The following is a 21,358-nucleotide window of genomic DNA, read 5'->3' as shown; positions in this document are numbered from 1 at the left end:
TTCTACTGTATAATTCCACGTGTAATTCACCACCTAATTCTACTCATTCATGACCATCTGTTTTGTTGTAAACATTGCATTCAGTGTTTACAGATCGACAAGATGACCCACATTTAGCACTGAGCACGTTGGAAGCACTCAGTAATGAACCATTCATGATTCATTCTGTCCCTCCAGCCTCTAAACCAAGTACATGTTTTCTTGGCCTGTGCAGGTGCCTCGAGCAAAGGCCTTATGCAACTACCGAGGGCAGAATCCTGGCGACCTGAGGTTTAACAAGGGAGATGTCATCCTCCTCCGGAGACAGCTGGACGAGAACTGGTACCAGGGGGAGATCAATGGAATCAGTGGATTCTTCCCAGCCAGCTCTGTGGAAATCATCAAGCAGCTGCCCCAGCCACCCCCACTTTGCCGGGCCCTCTACAACTTCGACCTGCGAAGTAAGGACAAGACTGACAACCAGGACTGCCTGACCTTCCTCAAGGTAAGACTCTCGGCAGCCACCAGTGTCACATAGAGACTGTGGCAGAACCTCGAGTTGTTTGCTTAATATTTGCTTTTTTTTTTTTTTATCCTCACCCGAGGACATTTTTCCATTTTTTGTTCAGGTAGAGTGGGAGGAAGAGAGAGGAACAGAGAGAGAGAGAGAGAAACATCGATGTGAAAAGAACACATCGAGTGGCTGCCACCCGCACAACCGACCAGGGCCGGGGACAAACTGCAACCGAGGTACGTGCCCTTAGCGGGAACCGAACCCGGGTCTCTCAGGACCGCAGGCCGATGCTCTAACCGCTGAGCCAAACCGGCCAGGGCAATATTTGCTTATTTTTTAAAATTATGTTAAGTGTATATGTGAATGTATGTATGTATATATACACATATGTGCTTATATGTGCAGTATGTGTGTATAATTCAAACTACATAGACATGAAGTCACTAGAGAAATCTAATAACAGTTTGATAGAAATCCTTAAGCCTTTTCTATTGCAATTACAAAAATAAGTATTCACACATCCATTGATTCATTCCACAATCACTTCCAGCCTCTGTTCTTTGCGGGCACTGGGGATACAGCATGAACAAGTCACAGTCCCTGCCCTCAGGCAGAGTAGTGGGAGGAACAGACATGTGGACAGAAAATCACAAACACAATTTGATAGCATGCTTGCAAAACTACAGTTCTTACCTCTTTATCATGTATCTGTAAGGCAATTCTTGCTGACGAATTTCTCATCACCTAGTTCTTCTCTTTTACAACAGTCTGTTTTGTTGTAAACGTTGCATTCAAAACACCCAAAACACACACCATGATATAATTATACCTTCATACATAAATAACCTCTTACAAGATGTATTTCTCAATGACATTAACTACCCTAAAATGTTTTGCCTTCATACTTCTACCAAAGTCTAGACTACTTTAATTCTCTGTGTTCCATATTTATTATTCCTTAAACATTTAGCTTTTCTCATAGAAACCATCGTTATGGTGATTTTTATCCTTAGCTGCTTATGATGAATCAAATACAAGTGTCACCATTACGATGGCTCAGAAAAGGTCTCCTGAGGTTTTATAAAACATTCGTATTTCACCACTACCAGAAATGAGATTTACTTCAGTTCCTCCTACTAGATCACCTTTCTGTCCTCCATATCTTGAAATACTGATCACTCTTGTTTTGACATCCCCACGTGAACCCCCTAAGGAAGGCCATTCTATAACCCAAACGGCAAAGTCTGTATTTCAACTACAGTTGGAGGTAGGACAGTTCAAGTCCACAAGCATTTATTCAGTATTTACTTTGTGCCAGGCATTAGACACTGAGCTCTGGGACACAGCTGGAGGAAGACAGAGGCAGGAAGCATTCTCTGTTTTTGTTTTTGTCCCTCTTCGTGAATCTGCGAACTGGAACACTTACTCTATCAGCTCATTTATTTAGTAAGCCTATCCATGTGCCAAACTGCCCACTGGGACAAAGTGGTGAGTCACTGTCCCTACCTTCAGAGAGCCAGCTGTCTAGTGGGAAGACCAGACACATAAATGGGAAATTATGACAAGGAACCAAAAGAGAAAATTTGGCCCATTCTGGAGGGGTATGGGAGGCCGAGACTGCACTAGGAAATCTCATGGTCTTTCTGAACTCAGCACATCCAAATTAAACACATGATCTCTCCCTAGTATTTTCTATCTCACTAAATTGTACAACTCACTCACACATTCATTTATTTGTGCATGCATGAATTCAAGAAATATTTATTGGATGACTCCTAAAAAAGGAGCCACTGTGTGAGATGCTGGGGATATGGAAATGAACAAAACAGACACACACCCTGCACACATGGAGTCTATGTTCTGATGGGGTGGGTAGGCATTAAAGAAATAATAACCTCTCAGTGTGTAATTGCACATTGTAATAAGGACAGAAAAGATATAGTGCAGCAAATGAATTTATATTTAGATGTAAATTACCCAGAGGCATGGATCAGAAGGTCAAAGAGATCAGGGGATAACTATTCAGGTTTAGATTGAGGAACAGGTATGGATGTGGAAAGGTGTCCCTGATATAGTATTAAGTGAAAAATCAAAGTGTCCTATATTTGTATGAAGCACAAGACGAGGCAAAATGAATGTACAGGCTAGGAGTCAGAAAAGTAGTTCTCCCTTTCTCCGTGACAGGCAGGGGTACAAAGGAGCCTTCTGAACACTGGCAACATTCTAAAACTTGATCCAGTTGGGGGTTCTGTGGATATAGTCACTGTAAAAATCCATCAGTCTTTACATCTAAAATGTACGTACTTTATTATATTCACTTGTGTATGTTTTTGGAAAAGATTTTAAAAATTAGTATGTTTACATGTACATGTTTGTATGTTTTCTCTTCATATAAAAGAATCTGGGGAAAAGGGGCTAACCAAGGTGCTAACAGTGCTTGTACCTATATCGTGGTGGAATTTTTTCTTTGTTTTGCTTATCTGTATTTTCAATGTTTGTACACATCGACATATAACCTTCTATAATAAGACAATTTTGAATTAAGAGTCACTTTTAATTCAAAATCGACCAGTGAACCAAGAGGGCGCCAGTTTGATTCCCAGTCAGGACGCATACCCAGGCTGTGGGCCCGATCCCCAGTGGGGGTTATGCAGGTGGCCAATTGATGTTCTCATCAATTGATACTCTCTCCCTCTCCCTTTCTCTCTCTCTAAAAATAAATAAAGAAAAAAAATTTTTAAGTCACTTTACTTTTGATACATTAAATATTGACAGGTTCTGAAAAGTCTTCAAAATCAGAATGAAATTCATTCTTCCTTTGGCTAAGACATAAGTCTGTCTCCCAATGACTTTCATCTTGTTTTCCTTATCCAATCACTTTAAATGAAAAGCCCAGATTCTGCTGGTGATTGAAAATTAGAAACATGTTCAAGTTTTCCTGTTGGAGTCCATTGATCCTAAAAAGTTATCTCTATTTCTCTCGTGTCTCGGTGATCCAACTCCGGCCCTTTCCGGAGAAAGATCATTTTAGCAGGAAAATCCTGTAAACAAATCATGAAAGAACTAATTCCTTGCACCTCACACCATCGGGGACGCCAAGCTCATGTCCACTGAGAGCTTTCACCACTGCAAACTGAGAACAAACGCTGACCACGTGGCTTTTTCTCTTCCAGGATGATATCATCACTGTGATCAGCCGAGTGGATGAGAACTGGGCAGAAGGAAAGTTAGGAGACAAAATAGGCATCTTCCCAATCTTGTTTGTGGAGGTAAGTATCAAGCCCACTTCTGGTTCAAGCTTACCGGAAAGATGCATGCACCACAGTGGTTCCCGAGGGCAGTTTCTAGTAGATCTGAGGCTTATTCAGAACCGACTCAAGTCTCCAGAGGAAAGGTGCCAGATGAGAGAACCCAGTTCTGGCAGGAGTGCGGGGCAACGGGCCTTTTCATTCTGCTGATAGGAGTGTGAGTCGGTGCCGCGTCTCATGTCCAAACTCAAACTTATATCAAGAATGTCAAAAATCTTCATCTTTTCTGAATCGGCAATTCCACATCTGAGAGTTTACGGTAAGGGGATATTAAAACAATTATGCAGAGATATATGTATAAAACGTGTGAAAGTCTTCACCGTAGCATTCTGTATAATGGTAAAAACAACACACAGAAGTAGTCCAAAAAACAATAATCTAGTCCTGGCCGGTTTTGCTCAGCGGTTAGAGCGCGGCCCACTGACCGGAGAGTCCTGGGTTCGGTTCCTGCTAAGGGCACGTACCTTGGTTGTGGTTTGTCCCCGGCCCCGGTTAGGGTTGTGTGGGTGGCAGCAACTCCATGTGTCTCATTCACATCGATGTTTCTCACTCTCTCTTCCTCCCTTCCCCCCCCCCCGCTGCTCTATCTGAAGATAAATGCAAAAATGTCCTCGAGTGAGGATTTTAAAAAAAGACAATAATCTAAAAAAAACAACAATTAGATTTAGTTTTTAAAAATAATGGTGATGGAAAAATATATACTTATTAAAAATAATATTACAGAATATTCAGTATCACAGAGTATTTGGTATTATGGGAAATGTTTACGACTTATTGTTAAGTAAAATAAAGTGAAATGGGGATAGAGTTTCAGATTTAGAAGATGAAAAAGTTCTGGAGATCTGTTTCACAACTATGTGAATATACTTAACACTACTGAACTATATACTTAAAAACTGTTCATATGATAAATTTTGATTTACGTTTCTTGCCACAATACAAAGAAACAAATTGAACTATGTAAAACTAGCTTTATGAATACGTGTGTATATGTAATAATGGATAAAGGACTAAAAGGAAATGTACCAAAATATTAACGGTGAGGATCACCAAATGGTGAGATTCTAGATGATTTTCATTTTTTTCTGCTGGCTTGTATTGGAAATCTTCTGAAATGAGCACATATTAATTGTTTGTTTTTTAATAAAGAAAGAGCACATGCTAGGATATTTACCTAAAATAACCTGGAGCCCCAACCTCTGTAGCCTTCAGCCTCACCCTAGCTTGAAGCGGGTCTTCACAAATTTAAAGAAGATTCATTGCTTAACTGCATGTATTGGGTGCTTACCAGGAATAAAGCAGTAAAAGTAAGCAGTGGGAAGCTATGCAAGAAGTAAAAGGCATGCGCCCCGCCCTCTAGGAGAGTGGGGTGTAAACAGGACAGAGGCACAGCCGGAGACAGGGAGCCAGTTCTTTCATTCATAAGAGCCAAAGCAGGCTCTGCAGTGAACGTTGTGTCCAGAATACCGTACAGCTTTCCGGGTTCTCTATACCGGCTCTACTCTATCAGCGTCGAAGGGGTGAAAAGTGGGAAGGAGGGGGCAGGAAGGGTCCAGAGAGGCTGGCCTTCTAACTCTAATAAATTCTCATTCCCAATGCCTTTTCTCCTGCTGAGACCCCGACCCGTTACTCCTACCCAATTCTCTCTACCTGTTCAAATTCCACTCATTTTATAAGGCTCAGCTAGAAACCCACTTTCTCCATAAAATCTCAGCAACTCGTCGAACACTCATTCATCTCCTCTCTGAACACCTGATGGGTACTTCACAGGCTAGCCTAACACAGAACAAATAATCCATTAAAAAACTGCTTAATGCCCTGGCCGGTTTGGCTCAGTGGTTAGAGCGTCAGCCTGCGGACCAATGAGACCCGGGTTCGGTTCCCACTAAGGACACGTACCTCAGTTGCAGTTTGTCCCCGGCCCTGGTTGGGTCATGCGGGTAGCAACCACTCGATGTGTCCCTTTCACATCGATGTTTCTCTCTCTCTCCCTCCCACTCTATTTGAACAAAAAATGGAAAAATGTCCTCGGGTGAGGATAAAAAAACAACAACTGCTTAACAAGCCTGGCTGGTGTAGCTCAATGGTTGAGTGTCAACCCATGCACCAAGAGGTTGTCCGTTTGATTCCCGGTCAGGGGGGCATGCAGGAGGCAGCCAATCAATGTTCTCTCTCATTAATGTTTCTATCTCTCTCTCCCTCTCTCTCTCTAACATCAATAAATAACAAATATATTTTTTTAATTGCTTAACAAGTGAATGAATGGAAAAATATGCAGGAGGTTGTCAGAGTGACCAGATAAAAAGTAAGAGAGCAAACCACTGACCCCATTCTAAACATATGTTCAACCATTCAAGTAATTTTTCTCCAAGTGCCTGCAATGTCAGGTCCTGTGCTCAGCTCTAAAGATACAAGACAGACGTGGGTCCCTACTTTCAGATTGTGAAGTCAGACATTAATCAAGCAATTATAAGTTTGATAAATGACCCAAAGACTAAAGTAGAGGGAACTTTGTGGAGAGAGAGGGTATGATGTGCAACTTTGGGGGTCAGCAAATGCCCCTTGAGCCGAGGTCTGATAGATGTTCGGGATTTATGTAGGTAAGCATGGAGGGAAGAGTGTTCTCAGAATGGAGGAACACGCAGAAGTCCTGCGGGATGAGGAAGTATGACATATCCAACAGACCAAAAGAACACTGGAGCTGGAGCTTAGGGAGTAAGAGAGTGGCCAAAAAATGAAGCCAGGGAAATAAACAGGAGACTGATTTAGGGAGCTGTGTAAACCATCCTGTATTAGTGAGGATGAGCTAGGTTATACCTCAGTAATAAACAGCTCCCAAATCTCAATGGCTCAACAAAGAAAAACTTATTTCTCACCCACGATTTATGCTCCACCCAGACAATGAGAGGCTCTGCTCACATAAGTCACGCAAGAACCCATCCGTAGCAGCATCACTTGGAGCAAATGGGTTTCCCCGTTTCTGTGCCAGGGGCAGAGTAATGCAGAGCGAGTTGGATTTCAGCAAATGCCTCAGCTCAGAAGCGACCCTTGTCACTCCCACTCAGAGCCCATTGGCCTGAACCAGTCACATAGCCCGACCTGTCTTCAAGTCAGCTGAGAAGTATAGGGGAGTTCAGAGAACAGTTGACGAGTATTGTCTCTGCCATATCATCGAAGTTTGGGCTTGACCCAGAAGTCAACTGAAGCTCTTGAAAAACTTTAAGTGGGGCAATGATTCCACGAGATTTGGGTTTCTTCAAGATGACTCTGGCTACAGTGGGAAGAACGATTTAAAGAGGGAGGGAGAAGAAAGCAAAGCAGAAAGAGTGGTTAGGAGCTACTGCTTGGCTCGGCGAGAAGGTGCTGTGGCTCTGATCTGCAAATTGTAGCAAGTGGACAGTTCAGGGACCTTTGTGGAGGTAGATCCACCGGACTAGGAGGTTGACAGAAGTAGGGAGTGGGGGAGAGGAAGTGGTCAAGGATCAGGCCCCCTTTCTGATTTGTGTGCCTAGGTTAGTTAGTGGTGGAGCCATTTACTGGGTCAAGCAACATTTGCTGAAGAGGAACAGTTATGTTGATTGGGAGACTGTGATTAAGATTCTAAGGACAGAGATCAGCTACAACTAATATCTAGCTGGAAACACAGGACGTGCTGAAATTTGGGCAGATGGGAATGTGCACGGTCCCCTGCAGTATTTCAAGAAGCTTCCGCATAGCTGGGGCTGCGCAGGAGGCACCAATGATTCTTTTTTTCCCCAAAAACGTATACATTTCATGAATATTCATCTGGATATTCTCCCTACCAATTCACCTCTAAAATTGGTGATTACAAGAATCCTCAGGATTATCATCAAACTAGCCATTGCTTCATCTGTCCTCCTAATTGCTCGGAGGGGGAAAGATAATCAAGTGGTTGCTCTAATCTGAGAACCCGGTTTTCGAAAATTACTTGAAACCTAAATTGAGCTTTCTAAAGCAGTACTTACATTTTGACTTCAGTCATTTCATTAAGACTAGCACTTGCTGAGGACTCTTTAAATAAGTTTTGAATTTCCAGTGCCATGTAAAGCAATTGGAAGGAAGGAGAGCTTTCTTAAGAGAGTGACGTGGGGTTTTTTTGTGTGGGTTTTTTTTTTTTTTTTTTTTTGGCACAAACAGGATTTTTCTTGTTAATGTCACATTTGATTTATTGAATTGCACCTGGATATGAAGGTGGTAAAACAAACTTTGAGCTTACACCCTTTCTTGTCCGGACTTCTCCAACAGGCCTGCCTGGGTTATGTGAATCTTCCTCAGCCTGATAAACCTCAAGGATATTGTTTTAAATGAGTGGGTGCAAATGTAAGAGATGTGCAATCCTTGCCCGGCTGGTGTGGCTCAGTGGTTGAGGGTTGACCCATGCATCAAGAGGTCGCCAATTTGATTCCTGGTCAGGGCACATGCCCAGGTTCTGGGCCTGATCCCCAGTGGGGCGCATGTAGGAGGTGCCAATCAATGTTCTATCTCATCGATGTTTCTCTTTCTCCCTCTCCCTGCCTCTCTCTCTAAAAAAATCAATTGAAAAAAAGAGATGTGCAATCCTTCCCCAAGCGAGCCATTAATCACGTTGGCAGAGGACGGGGCAAATCAAGAGTCACATGGGGCCCTTTGAAAGTACTGCTGATGAAAATGCTGATGGTGTTGCTCAGCTGGGGACAGAATAATTCGGTGGAAGCAGAAAAAAATTAACTTCATTGTAGCTGTGAATGACCATGAAGAAGTTGACTCATTCAACTCAAAGAGTGTATACTGTCCTGTTTCTGGGTGAACAATGGAGGGATAGGTGCTCTGGGAAATGAAAGGACATTGTCCCTAATCCAGATGGCTGTCAGAGCTTGCCTAAACAATTTCAATAAAATCCTAATTGGTCTCCCTCCTTCAAGTCTGGAATGACAGCATTTTGTGTATTTATTTTTATTTACATACAGTAAAATGTACTGTATAGTGTCCATTTCTACATGTTTTGATAAATGCATTCAGAATAATGACACCATCATCAAGATGTAGAGTAATTCCAACACTCCCAAAAATATGATGCCTCCTCTTTTTAGTCAGCAACTTCCCTGACTCCCAAACTTGGCAACCACTGATCTGTCTTATGTTCCTATAGTTTTTGTCTCCCAGAACATCATAGAAATAAAATCATACAGACTGTAGCCTTTTTAGTCTGGCTTCTTTCACTTAGTATAGTGCATCTGAGACTCATCCATGATGTTGCGTGTAGCAAGTAACTCATCCCCCTTTATTGCTGAGTCATATTCCATTGTACGGATGTGCCAGAATTTGTTTATTCATCCACCAGCTGAAAGACACTGTGGTTGTTTCCAGCTGTTGAAAACTATTGTTAAAGCCGCTACAAACATTTGCATGGCATTTTTAGAGTGAGCGTAAATTTTCATTTTTCTCAGGTAATTATCTAGGAGTGGGATTATTGGGTGGATGCTAAGTAGGTGTTTAGCTTTGTAAGAAACTGTCAAAAAGTATAGCAAGAACTTTCAAAAGCATACATCAGATCATGTCACTCTACCTAAATTCTGCCAAAGGCTTCCTTACACTGAGAACAAACTTGAAGCCTCCCAGGTCCTTTGTGATGCAGCTCTGCCTATCTCTGTGGTCTCCTCCACCACCCCACCCCACCCCCACCCCCGCCTCTTCAAGACCTTTCCACTGGCTGACAGTCCCCTCTGCATGACCAGCATGTCCCTACCTCCATCTTCACATGGCCGTTTCCTTCTTGTCATCTGTGTCTCAGCTTAAATGTCACCTCCTCAGCAAGTCCTTGGTCCCCCAATCTAAAGCGGCCACCTCCCCCAGTCACTCTCTATCACAGCAGAACACTTGCTACTATCAGATATTTTCTCGTTTGCTTGTTTCGTGGTGGCTTCGCCATTTATAAGCCACCCCTTCCGGGCCTCAGCTTTCTTATCTTTAAATGCCCCCTCCCCTACTTGATTTTTTCCCACACTATTACAAGCTTCTTGAGGTAGCAACTACATCAGCTTTCAATTTTCCTATCTTGCCTATTTTAATCATCTGCACATTCACGGAGAACTTAAGTGGGCACCTCCCCTTTTACTTCTGTAGCTGAATCTCTAAGTTATTCTGAGACAGACGTGGTTTTAGAGGGCAACGGGTGAGAGTCAGAACGATGCAAATTTAAGTAACTGTTCTGGAAAGTTGTATTCACACAAACCCCTGTTTTGTCCATATTTCAGGTTTCTGAAGGAAATGAATTCATAGAGGCCCTTGGTAGGCGGGTATTCAAAATATAATGCAGTCAGTGGTTGTGCCAAAACTAGTTGGTACTAGACTGCAATAGCTGATCCTGGCGTTTTCAGGACTTGTGCTAGCCCGTTGTTAAACCTTTGGTAGATATTTACACCACAGAAATTGGTAAACTCTACAAATCAGAGTTTTGTTTGTTTGTTTTTCTGGTTTACCAGCACACCACTAAGAGAGAGAGAAAGGAAGAGAATGGTTATAAGATGTAAATATTTAAAGGACTTGGCCTGAGCATAAAGATTCAGGATCCTGAATAGATTTACACTCAAACGCCTATCGAATGTCTGAACTTGAGCAACTTCATCCACACATTATTCCACACTCACTCAGCACCCACCCTGGGCTACAGCAGAGAAGCTCACAGTCCGGTGGGGGGAAGGGAAGCCCATGATTGCAGTAGGGAATGAAAGCTGCCCTGATGGGACAGCACGGACCTCTGAGGGCACCAGGAAGGACAAGCAGCCATTCTGGGGACCGAAGTGGCTGGAGGAGGACAGGAGGAGGCCACTAGGTAGAAAGGGTTGGGATGTGGCTGAAAGAAATGAGTAAAGCAGGAGTTGATCCTGATCAAGGGAGCATATCATGGCTTATTTTTAATGCTTTGGACCTTAGGAAAAGAGGAAAATAGTAGACCCCCTATGCAATATCAAAGTGTTATAGCCCTGGCCGGTTTGGCTCAGCGGTTAGAGCATCAGCCTGAGGTCCGAAGAGATCTGGGTTCGGTTCCTGCTAAGGGCATGTACCTCAGTTGCAGTTTGTCCCTGGTCCTGGTTGGGTCTGTGGGTGGCAGCCACTTGGTGTGTCCCTTTCACGTCGATGTTTCTCTCTCTCTCTCTCCCTCCCACTCTATCTGAACAAAATATCAAAAAATGTCCTCGGGTGAGCATTAAAAAAAAGGCTGTACAAAGTGTTATAAAAGGTGACTGTGAGAATTTATCAATATATCCTCCTCCCTGGATGGAAGCTGACCAAGGAACCGCGAGAGAGGTGGTGGCATCTGAACTGGCTTTGGACAAGCCTGGGTAAGACAGCTGCTGTATTAGACCAGGAAGACTAACTTCTCACCGAACCTTTTGTCTTTTCAGCCAAACCTCACCGCAAGACACCTGCTAGAGAAGAACAAAGGCCGTCAGCCAACCCGCACAAAAAGCCTGTCCCTGGTGTCCTCATCCCCCAGAGGCAAAGCCGCCAACACACCCACCCTCCGAAGGGGCCCTGGGTCCAGGAGGAAGGGCCCTGGGCAGTTCTCCATCACGACAGCCTTGAATACTCTCAATAGGATGGTCCATTCTCCCTCGGGGCGCCATATGGTGGAGATCAGCACCCCGGTGCTTATCAGCTCTAGCAACCCCTCTGTGATCGGCCAGCACGCGGAGAAAGCAGATGTTCTTCCCAGCTCTGTGGGACAGGTAGGGAAGACCCCTGGAATGAGGGCAGCTTGGAGTTGGGCAGGGGCTACACACCATGTCACAAGCAAAATTGGATGTTTAGTACCTGCTAAGCATCCATAACGCATAATAATAACTAATGCCATATGTATTGTGTGTCAGAGTTGTAATCTCATCTCATCCTTGAAACCTGTGAATTAGGTATGATTATTGTTATCCCCACTTTATAGAGGAGGAAACCAAGGCTTAGAGGAGTTCAACAAGTGGTCAAATTCTCACAGATGCTTTACTTTCCCACGCTAAGAGCCTTTCCCTTAGAGAACTTCCATTCAGGAGATAATGGCGCCCATTTTCTAGATAGTGTCCTACGATCACAATTTGAAGTTTACTGTTCCATCCTCTGGCAAGGTATTAGGCATCATGTGGAAAAGAAGAAAAAGAAATGATGGGTTATTGGGTGTTTTCAGGACTGGCTATATAATTTGCAGAGCCTAGTGACAATGCAAATGCAGCTTCCTTGCTCGAAAATGATTAATAATTTCAATTTTCCCAACACCACTTACTGAAGATACTATCTGTGCTCTGTTGTATGCTCTTGTCACCTTTGTCAAATATTAATTGACCAGCCCTAGCCGGTTTGGCTCAGCAGTTGGAGCGGCGGCCTGCGGACCAGAGAGTCCCAGGTTCGGTTCCTGCTAGGGGCATGTGTGTATATATATATTTGTATTAAAAATTAAAAATTATATATGTATAAATTTTATATATATAAAAATTATATAGATATAAAAATTATATAGATATATAGATATATAGATATATAGATATAGACCAAAAATGGTGTGGGTTGATTCCTGGGTTCTCTGTTCTATTCTATTAATCTATATGCCTGTTCTTGTGCTGGTACCAGGCTGTTTTGATTACAATGGCTTTGTAGTATAGTTTGATATCTGGTATTGTGATCCCTCCAACTTTGTTCTTCTTTCTCAAGATTGCTGTGACTATCCAGGGTCTATTTTGGTTCCATATAAATTTTTGGAGTATTGGTTCTAGATCTGTGAAATATGCTAATGGTATTTTAATAGGGATTGCATTGAATCTATAGATTGGTTTGGGTAGTATGGACATTTTAATTATGTTAATTATTTCAGTCCATGAATACAGTATATGCTTCCACTTGTTTGTATCTCAAAACACCAATCAGAAAGAATACATGCACCCCTATGTTCATAGCAGTGTTATTTATAATAGCTGAGATCTGGAAACAGCCCAAGTGCCCATCAGAAGAGGAGTGGCTAAAAAAGCTGTGGTACGTTTACACAATGGAATGCTATGCAGCTGTAAAACAGAAGGATCTCTTACCCTTTGAGGCGACATGGAGGAATCTGGAGAGATCATTATGCTAAGCAAAATAAGCCAGTCAGAGAAAGACAAACATCACATAATCTCCCTTATATGCGGAATCTAAAGAACAAAAAAACCTGACAAACAAAATAGGTCCAGAGACATGGAAGCAAGGAACAGACTGACAGATCTCAGAGGGAAAGGGGTGGGGAGGTTAACCAAAGAACTTATATGCATATATGCATAGCCCATGAACACAGACAATAGTGTGGTGAAGGTCTGGGGTGGGGTGAGAGTTGGGTGGAGGGGATGAGATGGGAGACATCTGTAATACTCTCAACAGTAAAAATAAATTTACAAAAAAATGAATTTCAAGATAGTAACAGCACAGCATTAAACCAGGTGGAGGGCCCTTCTACATACAGAATCCTGTGTGGCTACACCTGTCCCACAACCATGAAGCCAGGCCTGGGTGTTGTCATATGGAGAATCTAATAAGGCACTGTTCGTAAAGTGCTTCACACATGCCAGGCACATACTAAGCACCCAATGAGCTCTTGATACTGTTATTAATAAGCCTGGTCACTGAGTTGCCAACGGAAGGGAGATAAGCCAGGGGTGACCGTGTACTCCAGAAGCCAAGCGCTCTAACAGCGCATGCTCTTTGGGCTGACGGATGCTTCCGAAGGCAAAGGACAGGAGTAGGAGGCGAAGTAACTAAGAGCTGCATGCTGGATATTCTGCTGAAAACACTCTTTGGAACCAGGCAGGTGGCAACTGGAGAGGACAAACCTCAACTTGCACGGATGTATTTTTTTTTTTTAAAGCTATAAATCTTATTTTTAAACATGAGACTCTACCTTGGGATTCAATGGCTTAATTGGACTCTAATCCCTTTTTAACAAGACAGGGAGGAGGAGAAAGTCAAGGGCTCCTGAAAGACCTGTGTGCTGGTCTCAAAGGAAAACAATCACCTTTTGTAGCTCTTTATATCTTATACCACTGTCTGGATCGCTGAGGGCTGGCTGTCCATGTGACTGCCCATCTCCTGCATTTCACACACGCGCGAATACACTTTCCCTCCATATACACTCTCCTCCAATTAAAAAGCTACTAATAAAACTCCCATTCTACACACACATTCCAAATACTTTGTTACATGCACATATATTCTTTGTGCCCAAAGTTCTCCCTCCACCACACTCACACACGCCTACGGACTCACAATTAAGCCAAAGAGTGACAGAATTTTCTGAAACTCTTTTTTCTATATAGACAGAGAGATATAAAGTGCAGCCCACACTCTGTAGCTATAAGCTAGCTCACTCAGCTGCAAGTAGGCTTCTCAAAAGATTTAGCCAATTCACTTTCCATGTGTCATTTTAATTCTTCCTCCCTCCCATTCACCTTATCTACAGAGAGGCTGGACGGGAGTGGATTCAAAACAAGTAGCATATCTTCCTAGTTTTCACCAACAGCAAAAATTCCAAAATGGGGCGCGTGCACACCCTGTTCCCAGGGAACCGCTGCACGGTGCTGATAACGCTTTCCTGGTTCAGACGGCTGTGGATTATAAGTATCTCACATTATTGCCCAAGCGTTGTCAGAAACTCCTAAAATGTTCCACTCATGAGCTACATCTAACAATGAATGGAAAATTGAACAAATGATAAGTTCTGCTTCCTTTTTCTCTGCATATCCTGAAGAGCTATGGTTGGGTCTAGCTTAATGAGCTCCCTTTACCTTCCTCATCCCAGTACCCTGCACAGTACCTAGTCCCTGACAGGGGCTCAAGAAATCAAGAAATCAAGGCTTTTGACTTAAACGTCTGGCAGCTGGTGGTGACATATACTTGGGGAATATTGATTGGGGAATAGTTTCCTATAGAAAGATCACAAATCCGTGTAACTCTTTCAACCAATAAACATCTGTTGAATGTTTGCACTGTACTAGCAACCATGGTGAGTACTAAAGATTCTACTACTAAAACAATAAGAACAGCAATAATAATTGCAAACATTTATTGAAACTAATAGGATGGGTGGATAGATAGGTAGGTGGATGGATGGATAGATAGATAGATAGATAGATAGATAGATAGATAGATAGATAGATAGATAGATAGATAGATGATGGAATAATATCCACTGATAACAAAGTTTTTTTGTTGCCAGTCTCCTGAGTCCTGACCTCCGACCTAAAATATGCTAAGAGCCTTTATAAGGGAAGTATTATCACCACTTTACAGTGAAGTGATTAAGACCCCACAAGAAAAATGATCTGGCCACAGTTCCTGTGATTAGTGAACACTGGACTGAGCCGAGAACTGTGTCACTCTGGAGCGTCCTCTCCGTCACCACACTATGCCCTCGGCAGAGGCCTCAGCAGGCACACACTGTCAGTGCCGTTTGTCTTAGATGTCTGTTGCCTCCCTTTTCTTGGAATCTTCTCGACTCCAAGGCCTGCCAACATCCTCTTTGCTGCCCACCCCTCAGTAAAGGCTTTGCCCTAAGTCATTTGTACCTGGAGGGGGTTTTCATTTGCTGTCACTTTGTCCTTTATAAACTCCCAACTGTGTCCAAGCTCTGTGTGTGGTGCTGAAGGCACCAGGTGTAAGCTCTTGCCCTTGAGGGACTCTCCATGTAGCAGGGACACAAAGAGTAAATGACCGACTATGGTGGAGTTAGGGGTGGAGTTAGGCTTCCTAAGGAGAGATGAGGACCCTACGCTGGCTCAGGTGGAGAAAAGACTCGGAAGTTAACAGCACAGACAGTGGACGGGGAAGGTCATTCCCTGTCAGTTTCCCCAAGCCCCTTGGTGATACAAGGTCTCAGCTTGGTGCTAGCCTGTCTTTCACACCTCTCCCCGCCTGCGGATCCCCTCCAGCAGGAGCAGAGCAAGGCAGCAGCTCAGAGTTCTGGGCAGCTACTGCCATCTCGGAACTGAGTCACACGGCATGTTTTTGTTATTCATTTGAATATTTGAATGTTAGGCCCTTCTGCAGCTGTGGAGGAAAAAGCCCAGGAAAGTGTTTTAGGGAAGACTCTCTCTTTTTTTTTTTTTTAAATAATTTTTTTAATTGATTTTAAAAAGAGGAGAAGTGAGAAGGAGAGGAAAATAGAAACATCAATGAGAGAGAACATTGACTGGCAGCCTCCTACATGTCCCCCGCTGGGGATCAGGCCCATGACCTGGCATGTGCCCTGACCGGGAATAGAACTGGCGACCTCCCGGTGCATGGGTCAATGTTCAACCACTAAGCCACACTGGCCGGGCTAGGGAAGAGTCTCTTAGAAGCATGCCCACCCCTGGCCCGGCTGGGGTGGCTTGGTGGTTGGTTGAGTGTCGACCCATGCACTAGGAAGTCGTCGGTTCGATTCCCAGTTAGGGCACATGCCCAGGTTGTGGGCCAGGTCCCAGTGGGGGGCATGCAGGAGGCAGCCAATCAATGTTCTCTCTCATCAATGTTTCTATCTCTCTCTCCCTCTCCCTTACTCTCTCTCCAAAATCAATAAAGAAAGATAGAAAGAAAAAAAATAAAATAAAATAAATTATATATATATATATATATATATTTTTTTTTTTTTTTAAAAAAGCATACCCACCCCTGGCTGGTTTGTCTTGGCCAGTTTGTCTCAGCAGTAAGAGCTTCAGCCCTTGGACCAAAGGGTCACGGGTTCGATTCCTGGTCAAGGGCATGTACCTGGATTTCAGGTTCAATTCCCAGGCCCAGTCTGGGTCATGTGGAAGGCAACCAATCAATGTGTCTCTTACATGATGTTTCTCTCTCTCTCCCTCCCTCCCTTCCACTTCATCTAAAAATCAATGGAAAAATATCCTCAGGTGAGGATTAACAACAGCAGCAACAACAAAAAAAGCATGCCCAGGCCCCACCAATGACGTGGAAGGGGCTTGAAGTCATAAGAAGTCAGTTTTCTGAAAACACCTCTGAAATCATCCCAGTTAAATATCCCTGTCCCCCTCCTAGGGCAAAGACAAGCCTAGGACCGTCCTACAAGTTTTCATCACCAAAGGGTAGTGATTGCTACCTTCTCACAAAGGGAAGTCAGACAAGGCACTCTGTGTTCCTGTTGTCATTGTGTCTTCTTACCTGTGGGAAACCACCTGAAACATCTGGGTAGGACCTCAGGAGACAACCTCCAAGATGAACTTTGGAGTAAAGACAGCTGTGCCTTCCCTCCACAGTGACTGATTTCACCCCAACACCACTGCCGCCAGGTATTTTCCTCCCCTTCTTCTGTCCCACCATTGTTGGGAAGGGGAAGGGATGGTGTCACAAAAATAAAAACAAAAACAACTGTACTTGAAAACAATTCCGAATTAGAGCTGAAAATGCTGATGAGGCCCCGTGGGAACAGTGGTGGAAGAGGCTAAATAGGAGCTCTGGGACCGGTGCAGTTGGCTTCTGGGAGAGTCCTGGAGGTTACCTCCTGGTCTGCCCTAGGAGGACGGAGAAGGAACGCCTTAGAAGGAGAACGCGTGCCAACTGCATGGGGCATGAGTTAGAAAGCAGTCTTTCCTCAAAGCCTTTTAAGGAGAAGTTCCAAAACCCAGGCCCACCCTGGAGATTCTAAAACTGACTTGTTTAGGATGTGGAGCCTGCTTGTCCCTGTCCCACACTCACGGAACAATGTTTTCTCTAACATTGACCTTCCAAAGAGGTTCTGCTCCTTCAGTATACTTCCCAGGAAACTCAGCCTCTTTCTCCCCTCCTTGCCCCCCGTCAGTCTTTCCAACCCCCTTCGTTAGGCTGCCCCTCCCCCCGGAGCACAGATCCAGGTTAGTGGAACTGCTGTACAACTGGAAAGCCTGTCATCATTCCAGAGTTCCCTCTCCCTCACCTCCTACATGCAGTCTGTTAGCAAGCTCATTGTGCCACCTAAATAATTACTGCTGCTGTCCGTTCCATCCCACTGCCTCAACTTTGGTCCTCATCTGTTGCCTACACTATTGCTTTATCCTCCTCCCTGGTCTCCCAGAACCCTGCTCAATCCGACCCCTCACCCCACCCACCCCCACAATGCATTCTTCCATTCATGGCCTCCATCGTTCCAATGAAAACCCAAATTTGTTTAGCTGCTTCCCTTCCCCAGCCATCAGTGGTTCCCTAAAGCCCTCAAAAGCTAGCAACTGTAATAGATCATTTACAAACATTATGACTACAGTAGGCATTGGTACGTTCATTTTACCAAATAGGAAATCTTTGGAATAGAAAGATTAGGTAACTCGCCCAAAGTCTCAAAGCTAGAAACAGACCCAGAATTTGAGGAAAGACCTGTGCTTTTCCCCCTAAATAAATTAAGACACTGTCTAGACCCTTCATCATCTGGCTACAGTCTTCCTTTCAGCACCCTCAGTCCCCTATACACACCGCACACCCATACACACACACACACACACCAGTGTTCACTCACACAAAAGTTGCAGTAAGCTACTCAACATTCCTAAGCATAGTATATACTACGCCACCTTTTGCTTTTTATCCTTATACCAAACATGGTGCCTGCATTATTCCGGGCAATGTACACATGTTTGTGGAATAAATAAATGCTGTTCCTCCAGGAACTTAGTTTTGATGCATTCCCCTGTCACGACCCTATCCATACCCCAAAGCCCTGTAGGCACACCTTTCTCCACAGCAGTTCTCGCTTCCCCTCCCCTGAAGAATTTATCTCTCTCCCTGCATCCACAATGCATGGTTTACACTCTTGTTCTTTGTACTGTAAATACCATGTATGATCTTACCACCTTGCTCACTAGATTGAAAACTTAAGGGCAGGGTGTTTTATTCATTTGCGTTGCTGTTGACTTTCCAAAATCCCAATAAAGGTTTCCAATAACATATTTTGCCTCAAGAATCAAAACCAAAGCTCTGACTTACTTAAATCACCAACCCCTTCCCCCTCTTCTGATTATCCAAACAAGAACCAAGAGGAAAAGGAAGGTCACAGAACTCGGTGTAAGGAATGCAATTCCCCGCCCCTCCCAGCCACCCGCCCCTCCTCCATCCCATTCCAGGATTATGACAAGTCCCAGCATCTTCCCTGGGCTCCTGGGAAGATGAGCTGTCATGCACCTTGTGGAATTCTGAGGTCTATAAAGCTGACTCTCCTTCCATCCTATATTCAAAATATTCTCAATTTAGTGATTTCCTTATTCACTTTATTCAAGTTCAAGGAGCGTGAACTATTAAGCCCAGATCCTCTCCCGGGCTATCCCTTTGCCTTCGTCTTTCACAGGAATCACCCAACCCAAATGTACAGCACTCAGGGGAGCCACGAGAGAGGGTTTTTACTTCCTATTAAGATCATCTTTTCCTTTGGACACACTCTCAGTCTAATTTATGGTTGAGATTTGTAGTTAATCCTCCTCCTAAGGTAATTTACAGAAATAAGGTTATACTTAGAAGTGGAATTACTAGATCATATGGTAACTCTCTAGTTACCTGTTTGAGGAACTGCCAACTATTTTCCAAAGTGATTGACTCTCTTACATTCCTATTAACAGTGTATGAAGGTTCCAGTTTCTCCATGTCTTCACCAACACTTGTTTTATTGTCTTCTTTATGACAAGCATCCTAGTGGGTATGAAGTGGTATCCATTGTGGTTTTGATTTTCATTTCCTTGATGGCTAATGACACTAAGGAGCTATCCCTGTGTTTATTGGACATGTGTTCTTTGGAGGACTGTCCATTAATATCCTTTGACCATTTCTTAATTGGGTTAGTTACCTTCTGCTGCAGTTGTAAGCATTCCTTACATATTCTAGGTGCCAGTCTCTTATCAGGTACATGATGCAAAACTTTTCTCTCAGTCTGTGGGTTCCCTTTTCACTTTCTTGGCGGTGTCCTTTGAAGCCTAAAACTTTTTTTTTTTTTTCCCTCACCCGAGGACATTTTTCCATTTTTTGTTCAGATAGAGTGAGAGGGAGAGAGAGAGAGAGAAACATCGACATGAAAGGGACACAGTGAGTGGCTGCCACCCACACGACCAACCAGGGCTGGGGACAAACTGCAACCGAGGTACGTGCCCTTAGCAGGAACTGAACCCAAGTCTCTCTGGACCGTAGGCCGACGCTTCAACCGCTGAGCCAAACCAACCATATCTAAGAAACCATTGCCTAATCCAAGTTCACAATGACTTACCCCTATGTTTTAAGAGTTGCATAGTTCTAACACTTACATTTAGTTGCATGATGCAATTGGAGTTAATTTTTGCAATATGTCATGAAGTAGGGGTCCAAATACCTTCCTTTATATGTCAGAGAATGCCTCCCAGTTTGCATTAAAATTGTTTCAGATTCAGGTGTTGTCAGCGTTCCCCACCCAGAATAGGTCCCCCATCAGCATTTTACCTAATGGTCTGAGGTATTATTCATGAACATATTTTATTTGGGATTGAAAATGGGGACCTTCCAAATCTATCATTCCTCCTGCAATTCTTCTATAAGATTTCCTTCTACTCTCTGAGAGCTGATTATGTTTAAGATGCTCTCCTATGAGTTTTACCTACATTATCTCATAATGACCCTACACATCATAGGCCCTCAGCACATACTAGGGAAACCAACATTCATGCCTCAACCACTATGTCCTCTCTCTCTCCCTCTCTCTCACTCTTGTTCTTTCTCATGTTTGCTCCTGGGCGTTCCCCAAGCTCAAAGACAGGGCTCATTTCTCATCACCTTGTCGCCTGGCATGTTTGCCATCACTGGACTGCTACCCCTTTTTCCACCAGCCACTGCCAGCTGGGCTAATCTTTCCCTGCCCGCCTGTGCCAGTCTCCTTGTTTACCTCCTTATCACTGCCCTCAGGCTGGCCTCCGCATCCTGGCCCCTTCGGCCATGTGCTTGCTCTCCGCCCTTCCTGAGGTCTGGTTCCCACACCTGGGCTAAGACCAGAAGAAAAAGGCCTGGGTTTGTTCAGCCTGGAGAAGAAGGGGTATTGGGGTTCATGCAGGGATGGCCAATGGCTTTATTCTTCCAAACTCGGATTTATATACTGGTTTTGTGTTCCTGTGTGCAGATGAGATGAGGGGCAAAAATCACAACATGAAGGATTTCATGAGGTACAAGGAGAAATCTCTCTTATCACATAGATCGTTAGAAACCTAATACTTTAAGGCTGAAGGAATCTGTGGGAACTCCTCTTGTTGGGTTTTGGTTTGCTTTTTACTTTTCCCTGCAGAGAAAGGCAGCTAGTATAAATAAAAAGGCTTTGAGTCAGGCAAAGCTTCTTGCCATGGTTTTGCCACCTAATAACTGATATTGAACTAAGTACCTTACCCCACTGAGCATCATCTGCAAAATGGACAGATCCTTCCACACAGGGCCCTTGCAAGGATTAGCCATAACTCAGTCATCTGTAGCCATTGCTGTTACCTCCTCTCCTCCAAGCAGAACCGTTGGAGTATATCACCATTAGTGTGGTTGAAGAGAATCTCTGACTTAGGGCAGAGAATGAGCCAAGCATCTTCCAAAATCTAGA

General features: G+C 43.8%; 1 protein-coding gene across 1 annotated transcript in view; it reads left to right on the top strand.

The window, feature by feature from the left end:
- SH3RF2 (SH3 domain containing ring finger 2) overlaps positions 1 to 21,358 on the top strand; it is a 122,719-nt gene that overhangs the window by 49,481 nt on the left and 51,880 nt on the right. Inside the window, exons 3-5 of the mRNA XM_036241975.1 lie at positions 215 to 484; positions 3,667 to 3,762; positions 11,208 to 11,531. Of these exons, the coding sequence (XP_036097868.1) occupies positions 215 to 484; positions 3,667 to 3,762; positions 11,208 to 11,531 (690 nt within the window). The remainder of the gene's footprint in view (positions 1 to 214; positions 485 to 3,666; positions 3,763 to 11,207; positions 11,532 to 21,358) is intronic.

This window comes from Molossus molossus, unplaced genomic scaffold (genome assembly GCF_014108415.1).
Source record: "Molossus molossus isolate mMolMol1 unplaced genomic scaffold, mMolMol1.p scaffold_m16_p_4, whole genome shotgun sequence".
NCBI lineage: Eukaryota > Metazoa > Chordata > Mammalia > Chiroptera > Molossidae > Molossus > Molossus molossus.
The sequence above is the reverse complement of the archived record's forward strand: the minus strand, read 5'-3'. Positions and strand labels throughout refer to the sequence as shown.